The sequence below is a fragment of the Onychostoma macrolepis genome, chromosome 16 (assembly GCF_012432095.1).
Source record: "Onychostoma macrolepis isolate SWU-2019 chromosome 16, ASM1243209v1, whole genome shotgun sequence".
NCBI classification, from domain to species: Eukaryota; Metazoa; Chordata; class Actinopteri; order Cypriniformes; family Cyprinidae; genus Onychostoma; species Onychostoma macrolepis.
This window is the reverse complement of record NC_081170.1, coordinates 15,452,762-15,466,186: the sequence shown is the minus strand read 5'-3', so window position 1 is coordinate 15,466,186 and position 13,425 is coordinate 15,452,762. Positions and strand designations below refer to the sequence as shown.

Genomic DNA, 13,425 nt, shown 5'->3' with positions numbered 1-13,425 from the left:
ATGTTTACCAGTCGCGTTCCTCCTTGTGCTCCCCAATAATTTCACTTCATGTCTCTCCAATACAAGAGTCAAAAGTCCCAGTAATTAAATAAATAAAGGGATTTATTTAGCTGAAAAAACTATGGAAACCTGTTTAGAAAAGGATTCTAACTTTTTCCTCACAATTTGAATGAATTTATATCTCACAATTTGGATTTGTTTTTTTTCTCTTGCAATTCTGAGTTCAGAATTTAGAATCGCGAGATATACTCTTCCTTTATTGTTTTTTTTCTTTTCAATTGTGTTACAAACTGACTATTGTGAGTTAACATCTGTTATCATAATAAATATCTTGAAAGTCCTCGATTTAACGGATTCCGTGGAAGCCTGTTTCTGCCATAAACAAACAAACAAATAAATAAAAAGGGTAACTGCGATATATTATCTCCTTTTATTAATTCCTTTTTTTCTTCACTATTCTGATCCATAATTTATTTTATGGATCCATAATTTATTTCCACAGTTTTTTCTCAGTGAACAGGCTTCCATAGAAACCATAATAATTTAATTTTGATAACAAATGTTGACTTGAGGAATATATGAAGGTCAAATGTTTTGTAAAATGTTTTTTTTCCCCAACAAGTTTTGATCAATATAACCAAAACTATATACATTACTTAAAGCTCATTATCAAATATCACATTCCCAAAACCTCAGGCACACAGACAAGCACTCAGACTGAACTCATAATAAATAATGCAGCTTGAATGACGCAGCGTTTCTGTGATGCACACAAGTCTTGGCAGACACGGTGACGCCAAAACTCTCTCATCAAAATTGTTTTTCAAAGACAAACTGAGACCATAAAAAGCCACAAAAGAATAAACTCAATTTGCAATTTGAACTCTGTATCCCTCCATCACCACAATATTGTATACTGAAATACTTTCAACAAGAGTAGCTCTTATCTTCCTCGGCATCATTCCATCCCAGTCTTTTTTTTACTGATGTGTTCTTCTTCCTTTTTCAGTTGTAAGTTGCTGACTTTGTACTATCAGTACAGTTTTGCACAATCAGGCATGTGCTGGATGCACCAAAAGGTATATGTAGATTTTTCGCAAATGTAGTGGAAACATCATTTCAACTTGTTTATGCAGTAAACGTGCATAGCTGTAAAGAATGTGTTTTTTAACCTACAATTTACTTTTCTCTTTTATTTTTAAATAAATGTGCTACTGTGTATAATAAACTTGGACTAGATGCATTCAGTAAAATCAAAATCAAATAAAAAAGTCCCCCTTTGTTAACAAGTAGATAATGTGGAATGCTGAATAATAAATACAGTACCAAATAGAATAAAAAAAAATAAAAATCAGAAGTAAATTCTTACTGCACATACTTGATGTTATTGTGAGTGATTTTTTCTCATTGGATCTCATGTTTTACTCAGAAACATCACATTATGGAATTAAATTGTTTCAAACTTGTGTAAATGTGTAAAACCAGTATCTTACCCTTCATTGTACTGTCCATCTTCCTCATCTGTCTTTGTTTCTTTGCTCTTGCCTTTGCTTTCCTTTCCACTGCTTTCCTTTTCTGCTTCACCTCCTTCAGTGTCTTAAGGTCAATTTCATAATAATGGCCCCTATTTTGTGCCACCATCTTCTCTATTTTCTCCAGCAGGTTTGTGACCTGACTGCCATCATTCCAGTTCTCATTGTTGAGGACATGATATCTGTTCCCACATTTCTCAGCTAGCCACTGTAGAGCCTCCCCTTCACTCTCAAATAACTCTTCAACAGTCACGTCCCCCAGACAGTCTCCATGGGTGAACAGCACTATGGTATGAGCCCACACTCTCTCACCAAGAAGCTCCATGTGCTCCTCCACCGATGTCTTCTCTGCTGCTGTGAATGACATGTCTACACGCAGGGTCAGCAGAAGCACGTGTGGTCCTGGTGGACAGAGAGACATGCTGAGTAAAATCTCTTCTTTATCCAGTTCAGGGGTGTCAGCCACGGGGAGAGACTTCCACCAGCCTGGAGTGTCCACTATAGTCACATGTCTGCCGTTCACCTCGCCTTGTCTTCTCACACACGTGGAGGTTCTCTTCGAGATGAATGTGGCCATACTCAAAATGGTGTTTCCAGATGAACTCTTCCCAGACCTTTGAAAACCTAATATTATCATCCTCATCTTAGGAATGTGGACGTGTTTGAGACCTGGAATTTCAATCGAATATGTTTTGTCCAAACTGAGATTAAAAGGACAGTTCACCCCCAAAATAACAATTATGTCATCATTCATTCACCCTCAAGTCAATCCAAACTTTTTCATTCTTTCATGGAGCAAAAAACGAAGAACTGAAGTGAGAACTAAAGGTAATGGGCATCTACATTTCTTTTTTGTAGTCCATTATATTTCAATTGTATTGATTGGTTAGAAGTTTGGCTAATTTGGATCATTTGACTTCATAAGGTCTACAAATCAGGATTATTTTGTCATTTTGGAGTTCAGTAGCACACCTGATCTCATTCACTTTCATTAAATTGGAAAAAGTAGCCATGATACTCTTCAGAATGTCTCCTTTTGTGTTGCATGGGGACAATATGAGGGAAATAATAATGAGAGAAAATGATGAGAGAATTGTAGTTTTTGAGTGAACCATCCCTTTAAAAATGGTTATCTGGGGCCAAATTCACAAAACATAAAGAAAAAAATTCTTCTTAATATTTACTTTCTTCTTGACAATGAAGTTAAGAATATTTTGCATTCCCAAAAACATTTTTAAATTCCTGAAAAGAATGCTCTTAAAAATCTTTGTGAATAATTTCTAACTTACATTTTTCTAGTTAGAAAAAAAAAAAAATATTTTTCAGAAATTGCACATTTATAAAAGGATAGTTCACCCAAAAATTAAAATTACCCCATGATTTACTCACCCTCAAGCATCCTAGGTGTAAATTACTTTCTTCTTTTATACAAATATAAGTGGAGTTATTTAAAAAAATATTCTGTCTCTTCCTAGCTTTACAATGCAGTGCGTAAATCCATCATAAAAAGTACTCCACATGGCTCCGGGTGGTTAATAAATGCCTTCTGCAGCAAATCGATGTTTTTGTTTAAGAAAAATATCCATATTTAGAACTTTATAAACCATAATCTCTAGCTTCCACCAACTGTCCTACGCGCGTTCACTAGAGTAGCATTCCAGCAGATAACGTAGGACGTATGCTTAAAATTTTAAATATAACTCTGATTGTATTCGTCTGAAAGAGTCATAAACACCCAGGATGCCTTGAGGGGGAGTAAATCATGGGGTAATTTTCAGTTTTGGGTCAACAACCATCTTCCCTTAAGAACTTTTCAGAATTGAACCTTCTTGAGAAGATCTTCATGAATCTGGCCCCTGGTTCTTACCTTGTCGTACAAGTGGAGTCTCCCACTGTTCTTGTACCATCTTCCTCCTCTGGTTTGCTCTCATGTATCTCTTTGTCATCATTCCTTCCACCGTATGCATCCATTTTCTGTCCACTTCAAAATGACAGCCACCGTTTCCCACGACCATCGCGTCTATTTTCTCCATTAACCCCGTAAGCTGTGTACCGGTTGCTCTCTCAGTATTAAGAACATGGTATCTGTGTCCACATTTCTCCACTAGCCAGAGCAGAAGAGACTCTCCTTCACTTCCAATGTACTTTCCTAAAGTTTGCTCCTGTAGATGGTCTCTATACGTGAACACGACTATAGTGTGATTCCAGACTCTCTCGCTCAGAAGTTCCAGGTGTTCCTGCACTGACCTCCTGTGTTTTTCTTTGAATAAAGCATCGACACGTATGATCAGCAGAACCGCATGGGGCCCAGGAGGACAATGAGCTACGCTAAGCACAATCTCTTGTTTTTGAAATTCAGGGGTTTCTTTGACAAGGTAGTTCTTCCACCAGCCCGGCGTATCAACTACAGTGACCTGCCTTCCGGCAAAATCTCCATGCATCTTCACACACTGGGCCGTTCTCCTTAGATGAGGCTCTGCGTGACCTGTTATTAGGTTTGCCAAAGAGGTTTTCCCTGCTGCTCTGTTTCCCAATAACACAATCCTCAAATCAAAGAGAAACTGGACTCCTGCCAATAAGAGACAATGCATTCCTAATATCAAAAACATGATTTCTTGTTTTCTGCTGTCTATACATCTAGAGATGTATTGTGCTTAGATTTAAGCTTTCTTAAACACAAAATCAGAAATGGTAGACACAAAGAATTTAAATGTGTTCATCAGGAAACTTACCAAATTCACTTGCTTCACAAGTAGCCATCGCGGCACTCTCTTATTCATAACCCTGCTTAAAATATTTAGAAATAATGTCACTTTTGGTCTGAATTAGTTACTGCACCATTTAAATGATAGAAGGTTAATAAAATGACTTCCATCTTCAACTTTGCATTAATGTGTTTTTGTGGCACCAAGATCAAGCTAATGGATGATGCTTTTAAAATGACAAGATTACCACCCCATACATTTACAGCACTTTTCAACAGGCTTTTAGAAGCCATTAGCTATCTGTGAAAGAATGAATAAGTGAGGTGAAAAAAGAAAAAAAAGGTTTTACCTTTGTTCTCATCACAGCAGAAGCGCTGACAGTGAAATGAAGAATATTATTCTTGTGTGCACAACAAATATGAGCAAAACTGGTTAGTCAGGTTGAACAAGCGACTCAAGACTTCTATGGAGTCTTATAAGAAGGGGCTCTGTTTCCATTACATTGACCAATTTAAATGGATACATCCATTAAGAGCCCCTTGTACATATCCATCCTGGATATCGCAATTAATTAGTGATTATAATGACCATAATAGCTGTATGTATGACTGAACTATTTTGATTATTTGATTAGTGATCTAGAAATAGTCACTAATTTGAGTGCGAAAATCTAAATGCACTGTAAAAGGACTGTGAAAAAAAACTTTAATTACTTTAAAGAAACTTTAGCAATAGGAATATCACATAATTTACATAATCCATTAAAAGCCCATAAATGTAGCTTACATTTTACATTATAAAGTTTCTTTTCCACATGCTGTAATGTTAAATTTCTCTCTCTATATATATTCTATCTTTAAATATGTGATGCTCATATTGCAGGGAATGTCTGCACAGTTACACTCGCCGGCGCTCAAACAAATGTCTTCAAATGAAAAAGGAGTTTCACACTCTCCCTTGACATAGATCACAAAAGATGAATATATACTGCATGTTAGACAGAAAAGAGAATAGGAGAAATGGGCAGAGAGGTTGTGCGAGTGATGACTCATGGATAGTGTCAGCGAGTGCTTGTCTTGTTTTGATGTACAACACACAGACGCTTGAGATCGGTCAGGGACAGATATGGCCATATCAGATTTCACAGAAGTAGAGGGGGAATGCAGAAATTGCTTATAACCTTGAAAAGACAGACCTTGCATGAAAGAAAGAAAGAAAGAGAGAGAGAGAGAGAGAATTATATGGAAAGGAACCGTACAGTGAATCAGCACTCTGGATAAAAATGGCTTTAAAAAGCTTTCAAAACATGATCATTTTGCAGACTTCGCTAGTGTTTTTTCTGTTTTGGAACTTTTTATGTAAATATTATGTTTGTGTGAGTTTTATCACATTTTCTATCAAATTATAGATGATTCATATGGTCTCAGAGGTCCCCTTCAGTCTATAAATCTAATTAGCACTTCTGCACCCTCAGCCACACAGGACCGACGTTTAGTTTGAAACAGAAGATCTGAGTCTTTGTTTTTCAGTCGGTACAAGCCATTAAAGTTGCATTTAGCTCGTACATCATTATCACTGTTATCGCCATCTCTCAGTGGAGGATTACTGCTAGTAAAACATGAAAAGTGAAGGTTAAGAACACAATAACAGAGATTAGAATCTGTCTTTTATCTCTAAGGAACTTGCCGGCTTAAACAGTGCTTACTCTCTGTTTATATGCCCGTGTATCAGGTAATTGGAAAGTTCTGCTCGGCTGGAACCTGCGCCGCCTCCAGTGATGTTGGTCACACTTGCTTCTCTCTCATTCTGTATGGAAATAAAGCCTCCGTGGGTGCGCAGCCCAAGCCCCGATAAGGAGAATGTTAGGAGGGCTCATGATGGTACTTGGATTATACTTCCACAATCCCTCTATCTAGATTTATCTGAGGACAAACTGCCTCGAAAACCTTTCCAAGACGTGACTTCTCTTCCATTCGTGTGTTTAGGATTGCAATATGCCAGAGGCTAATCTGTGCCAGTATCTTTCTGCTCCAAGATTATTTCCCCACACGGATGAATGTGAATTCTTCAAAGAGATGAGGCAGATTATTCGGGAGGCAGACTGGTTGACATGCACTTGAAATTCAGCTGTGTTTAATCTGTATCCACTTACTTAGTTGCTTTAGTTTGAAGAGGTTCTGGCATGAGCCCCAAAATCACTTATTTGACTTCTTAGAGAAGCCTTCGGCTTGCTAAATTGAACTGATCTAAACTTACCATCAGTATTTCGACTCCTAGCTATAAACAAAAGCCCGTTCTCTTGAAAACAAAAGCAGTTTTAAATTAAAAACTTGAGGCAATGAATAAACAACAGCAGCATAATTTGATTGTGGATACTGAAGAGTGATTATCTGTTTGAAACAAAACAATGAATCTCTCTGAACAATTTCTGCTTAATAAGAGTAATAATTAGATTTTTGCTTTCTCTTTTCAATCCCATTCTCATGCCTTGCAGGAGCTAAGACGAAGCTATTGCTGTTTTTGATAAAGCACGTCTGCAGTTAAAACCGATGGCAACAACAGCTGCTTTAACTTAACATAGAAGACATCACTAAGAATAAAATATTTGAGGTCCATACAGTTTCGCCTTATCTACACAAGCTCTGTTCCTCTTAGCAAAAACATTAATTACCTGTACAGTATATAATTGAGTTTTAGAGGAGCTTTATAAAGTACTTTTGTACTTTAATACAGTTCTGCTTTTAACAAATGAGCTGCATGTTCGTTTAGTTCCAGGGAAAAAAAATGATAATTAGCGTATTAGGCTGTGCAGCCAGTAAACCCTATACGGTATGCCATAGAGGAGTTTCTGACACAAAACCAAAAATATCTCCTATTCCAGCTGAGCTCTCATTAGTCATTGGAGTTGTTATTAATGTGCTTCAGCCTTTCTACTCAATCCGCCATATAACCCTCGGCTGTACAGTGATGGTGAAGAGTAACAGGGAAAACCACAAATGGCACTTTTCATGAATATGATACAAAATAGAGCCTGAATTATATATATTTTTTTCAACAAATGGTTCTAAAAGGGATAGTTCACCCAAAAATGAATTTTTTTCATCCTGATATTGTTCCAAAACTTTACGAGACCTCCTTTCTTCTGTGGAACATAAGATGATTTTGAAAAAAGGCTCGGTTTGGTTACCAACATTCTTTCAAATATTTTATTTTATTTAGTTAGTTTATTTGTTTATTAATTGTCATATAGGTTTAAAACAAAAGGATGACATTTTCTTTTTCATTTTTAGTTGAACCGTTCCTTCGTAAACCTTCAGAAAATCATGACTGTCAGCCTAAATTATATACAAATTATTATATTTTGTATTCCTTCATGTTAGAAGATTTACGGAATCTTGTTACCAAAATTTGGGATTTGTGAACCCTAATATGTGAAAACTAGGCTAGAATGGGTATTATCACAGTTGCAAATTAAGCCTAAATAAATCCTAAATCATTCAGTTGTAGCTAAATTTCGGTTTAGCTAGTGATACATTTATATTGGTTTAAATTGTTTTATATAGTCAAGTCAAATCCTATGATATAGAAGAGGCCAAGGTTGAGGAGATTCCCCCCCTTTCATGTAAAGTGCTTTGAGTACCCAGAAAAGCGCTATATAAATGTAACAAATTATTATTATAAAACCTCTTTTTTATGGTGTCTAAATTGAGCTACTTTTCATGCTAAGTAAATTTTATGTTAGATAATACATTATATCTATATGACAGATCAAAGAATAAAAGCATGGTGTTTGTGTTTATAAAAGTCAAGTGTAGTGCATCTGTGGAAGAAGCCACATTACAGCACACTTCCGTCCAGACGAGTAAAAACTCCAACCTCAGAATGAGCCCAACAGATATTAAACCTGAGCATAGATGAAAGATTTTAATAGTAGTCTTGCCCTTGACACTTTTCACTCTACAGCTCTATTTCATAACGCAATATAACATGTTCTCAATGTTCTTCCTCACGCTGCTCTCCCCGGTGGAAAGCGTGTTGCCTTCTTAAGTGCCTTTCCGTTATTCTAAAAGCCCAAGTGTAAAATCGACCCTTCGATGGATGAGGGGACGAGTCAACAAAACAAGTGAACTCCGGTGAACATATTACCCATAAGGCATAGCATGCCATCACATTTCTCTCAAAAAACATAAAATTGACAGGAAAGCTGCTGGAAAGTGAAAATTAATTTGTTTAGTGTTGACAACTAAATATTAAGGCGTAAACTGCAGCTGGTTTTGTCTGATTCAAGTATGTTAGATTGTCATTATACAGTGTCATGATCAAAAAGTGACAAGTCTTTTGACATTTAAGCTTTGTATTGCCAGATCTCGAGGGTAAATGGATGACAAGCCTTTATATTTGAAATCAGACCGGTACAAGGCGTAATCTTAACCCTCAGGAGGAAAGTTGACTCTAAATGTATCATTGAGGTTGACCTGACGAGTGCAGACACTGTGACTTCTGCTGTGAGTTAGACCTGCTATTCAGGTGACCAATTTATCCTCGATCTTCCCGTTTGGCTGTTGTTTTCTGGTGATTTTCTGTAAGGGAGCTTACCATTACGACCTTCACTGTGCAAGAACAAAACATAAAGGAGGTTTCATCTATTTTGCAGCCGACACACTCATTTGTCTTTCGGGAATTATTAAACATCACTGAATTATCAGTACACATATGAGATCTCAACCTTGACATGCTTTAGCAAAAATGTTTCTCATTCATACAGTTGTGCTCTGCTTTCTGTCATTTCCCTTCTTGTCGCTGTTTCCAGTGAATTAATGACACATGCTCTGTCTGTGGAAAATGTCCATCGAAGGCCTTGTGGTTAAAAACTAATTAAGGTGTTCACAATCCCAATGGCATTGCAAGACTGTAAAGCAACCGTACAAAGTGCAATATACAGAACATATACTGTTTTAATGTCTCTAGAGACATATTATCACACAATTTTAATTTTTGTAATAAACTACTATATACTGTTTTGTATACCGTTTGGAGTCAATACGATTTTTTAAATACTTTTATTCAATAAGAATGTCTTAAAATAATTATAACAAAAAATTTATTTCAATAAAATCTATAACTGTTTTCAACATTGATAGTAATAATAATAAATGTTTCCTGAGCAGCAAATTAGCATATTATAGTGATTTCTGAAGGATCATGTGACACTGAAGACTGGAGTAATGGTTGCTGAAAATTCAGCTTTGTTGTCACAGGAATAAAGTAAATTTTAAAATATATTCAAAAAGATTTTAAAAAATTGTAATATTATTTCACAATATTACTGTTTTTACTGTGTTCTTGATTAAATATATTGCAGTCTCGGAAGGCACAGAGGTGTCTTTCAAAAAAAAAAAAAAAAAATCCTACTGACCCAAAACGTTTGAACTGTAGTGTATATAAAAAATGGGTTATACTTGTTTTATGGGCACATGACATTTTGTTGCAAAAAAAAAAAAAGATGGTTTAGTCAAAATATGACTATATTTCATCCAGACTCTCCATCTCTGAGAGGCTAAAAGTCCATAAGCTTAATTAAAACGAGAATCTTCATTAGGGCTGGGAACCGGCAGGCCTCGTGTGATCGGATTATGAGATTTGCTTAGGATTCACAAAATGAAACCAAATGTCTCGTTTGAACTCAGGAGGCTTGTTCTAGGGTCTCTGAAATATTTGATGGGAAAAACTGAAGCAGTTCATAAAAACGGTTCTCTGTGAAAACTGGAAGACAGACAGAGACCATCGGAAAATACAAAACAAACAAACATCAAGGCTCATTATAATAATGTATTGTGATGGTGGCATTATAATGCCACATGTCTGGGGTCTGCATCAGGATAAACAAAACAATTTTTGCACATCCATAACCAAAATGATCCTTAAGTTCATCATTAAGGGAATGACATTAACAAACACTCAAGTATGCTGAGAGATGAAATGTCTTCCAGCTGGTGGGTTCATTGTACAGATTCTGGATTATGACTTATGTTCACACAAGAGCTTAAATCATAATGAAGTCAGAATGAGATAATGTTTTCACACCATCATCATTTCAAGGAAACATCAACATGTGTATTGCCATTTAGCTGTTTGTTTTTAAAATAAATCAGTTCCTCAATGCATTTCTCGTTCCATATAACATACGTTAAAACAAAGCAAAAATAGATGGATATATATTTTAATGGAATTAGAAATGCCTTTACTTTGATTTTTTTTATTCTGATACTGTTAGCGCTGTGTAACATTTATAAAACAGCAAAAAATAAATGAACTAAGTTATTATGAAACAGCATCTTGATCAGTGTCCAGATCAGTGTGACAGATGTCCTGATGGTTCGAGTCTCAGCATGCAAAAAAACAAGGCAAAAAGAAAATACATCCCAGCTTTAGTCAGACATATCAAACCGGAATAGAAGGGGAGAAAAAAGTAACTGGTAGACAGAAGATTGAGGAAACTGTGAAGATGCAGCCATCTGCTTTCAGTTTAACATTCTGATTGGACGAGTCCATGGATGACAATTAGAATAAACAAGTGAAAAACGTTGAGTCAGTGATCCATGGTATCATCATCTTCATCACTGCTTTGAATAAAATCATCCTCAATGTTGTCTACAGATGGTCCATCTTCATCATCATCATCAGCCCCATGCTCTTCACCACCCAGCTCTGCTAACAGCTGCTCCGTATGCTCAAACATGGGTGCGTCCTCACAGTGCAGCTTCACATATAGCTGCAGATTAGAGAAAGAGAGTGAGAAAAAAACAACAGATCTTATGATTATTATCAGAGGAATAGTGGCAGTGTTTTTTCGGAGAGTAAAGAGAAATCTCAGCTTTGACTCTAGGCTTGGCATGTTTTGCAGTGTGCACAAGTTGCCACTAAATCAAAACTCTCTTCTCCTATATATTTCTCTTTTATCTAACTCCTCTTTCCTCCATCTTTCAAGGACTATCTCTCTTTCTCTCCTTCCATCTTTCTCCGAGAAGGTCCAGTGCCAGCGAAGTCAGCTGGCAAATTCCACAAATTAGTGACTCTGTTCCAAGCACAAACGAAGCGAGTTCTGCATCAGTGGGAAATTGTTCAGCAAGTGACTGAGTGCTTGCCAGGAGAGGAAGAGAATTCAATCCCCCCACTGTCTCAACTCTTATCACTGTAAAATATACCCTGAAAGAACATGATAAAAAAGCAATTCTCGATGTGACTGCAAAACAATATATCGCCCCACACTTTCTCCCTTTGCTTAATACAAGAACGCCGGCTGGGGATTTCATCCTGTTTCAGCAAGGGAATCAGTGCAATTAATGTCGGAATGTTTTACAGTTTCAGTGCAACTGCCAAATGTGAATAAAGGGATGCACATGGTTAATTAATGATCAATTGATTGTCATTTTAATCGATTAAGATTAAAAAGTCAGTTAATTTCAGCACAAATACATTCGGGTTCAAGCTGATGTAAAAATGAAGCAGGCTAAAATAACTAGAGTAGGGGAAAATGTTCGACAAATAAAGACTGCACTACCTGCAAACAAAGTGATAATGTATTAAATAACATGTCAACAAGAAACAAATGAAATTACACCATAATTAATGTAGCGCTATGTTATGCACTTTTTGTGTTACTAAATTAAAAGTGTTTTAAATGCAAATCACGACCAGTACAAGGTACAGAGAGATAAAGATAAATAATAATAATTAAATAAATAAACAAACAAAAAAGTTCTAAAATGAAAAACTTATCTATGCATACATTTTTAAGTCATCTAAATGCATTTATAAATAGTAACCATTATCAATTGATATTTAATTTTAATAAAAAACAATTATGAAAAATCCTAAAATATTACTTACATTATAAATATTACAAAGATTTAACAGTTTGCACATTGTGTATTATCTGACAAACTCAGTTTTCACCTTCCTTAAAAACAGCATATTAACGAAAAAAAAAAACTATTTTATGCATGTGATTACATTGATAGTAGTACAGAAATAAAAATAGTTATCAAATTAAAAAAGTAATTTAAAAAGTAATCTGCATGTCACTGTATTAATAGTAACATTTTTTCAGTTGAGTGTTAATTTTAATGAAAAACAATTATGCAAATTCCTACTTGAGTACTGATTGAACTGTATGCACATTGTGTAACTCAAAATTAAAAGAACTGTTTCAAATTTCACCTTCCACAAAAACAGCATATTAATGAAAAAAAAAAACAGTGTTTTCTATAGAATGCATGTGATTACTAGTAGTACAGAAATATAAATAATCGTAATAAATATAATAAAGTTATAAAATTAAAAAAGTAATCTGCATGTTACTGTATTAATAGTAATAATTTAATCAATTAAAAGTTAATTTGAATGAAAAACAATTATGAAAAGTCCTGAAGTATTACTGGAGTGAGTATTCAAATGACAGAAACCAGACATGAATAAAAAAACAGTCTTCATGTGATATAAATGTGGTTAATGATGGCAAAGCTAAAAAGAGCACAGACGTCAGACAGACTTGCACCCTGTGAAACAGCCACGCGGAGAGCATAAAAACTTCCTCTACTTTCAGAAACCATCATGTGAGAATGACTAATGCACACCATTTTTTCTAAAGGTCAATCCTTATGAGGTATTTTCAGTTCGTTTGGGGTACAGCCCTCTCTTCGGCGAACTGTAATCATGCAGACGCTACTCTAACAACCAGACTTTAATTAAGAAAGCACATTTCTTATTAATACTTGAAAGAGCAGTCATTTAAAAAGCTGGAGAAAGTGACCCCACAACTTGTCAACCTCTCCTTCGCTGTTCTTTCCTCTCTTTCCTTCTTTTTATTTAATGAGTTTTAGCACCACAGAACCTTATTTAACTCCCTCAGGAGCGAAACCACAGAGTCCTTCACACTCAGACTAACCAGGTCATCTCACACACACATACTGTCAGTGGGCAGCCCGTTGCTCCCTTATATCACCCTCAGAGCCGTGGGAACGGTCGCTAAGCAACAGCGAGTGGCGACAAGGCTCTCCGGGCCTCGTGGGATCTCATTTACGGACCGATCATAAGACCTCAGGAGAGTCTAAAACACCTACCTGCTCTACAGACCTGACATTCACACACACACACACACACACACACACACATAAACGTTAAAACCA

At 36.0% G+C, this 13,425-nt stretch overlaps 2 protein-coding genes across 3 annotated transcripts in view; both read right to left on the bottom strand.

Annotated features, from left to right (window-relative positions):
* The window catches only part of LOC131521922 (GTPase IMAP family member 8), a 5,679-nt gene extending 1,072 nt beyond the window's left edge, over nucleotides 1-4,607 (bottom strand). The window contains exons 1-4 of the mRNA XM_058747069.1: nucleotides 4,587-4,607; nucleotides 4,265-4,316; nucleotides 3,400-4,101; nucleotides 1,494-2,201 (exon numbers count right to left, since the gene is read on the bottom strand). Coding sequence (XP_058603052.1) covers nucleotides 1,494-2,201; nucleotides 3,400-4,101; nucleotides 4,265-4,292 — 1,438 coding nt within the window. The 5' untranslated portion in view covers nucleotides 4,293-4,316; nucleotides 4,587-4,607. The remainder of the gene's footprint in view (nucleotides 1-1,493; nucleotides 2,202-3,399; nucleotides 4,102-4,264; nucleotides 4,317-4,586) is intronic.
* Nucleotides 4,608-9,424: 4,817 nt separating this feature from the next.
* The window catches only part of si:dkey-12j5.1 (uncharacterized), an 88,116-nt gene continuing 84,115 nt past the window's right edge, over nucleotides 9,425-13,425 (bottom strand). Inside the window, exon 11 of one of the 2 annotated variants that reach the window (XM_058746895.1) lies at nucleotides 9,425-11,009. In XM_058746895.1, coding sequence (XP_058602878.1) covers nucleotides 10,827-11,009 — 183 coding nt within the window. In that variant the 3' untranslated portion in view covers nucleotides 9,425-10,826. The remainder of the gene's footprint in view (nucleotides 11,010-13,425) is intronic. The other variant, XM_058746894.1, reaches the window with a different exon arrangement.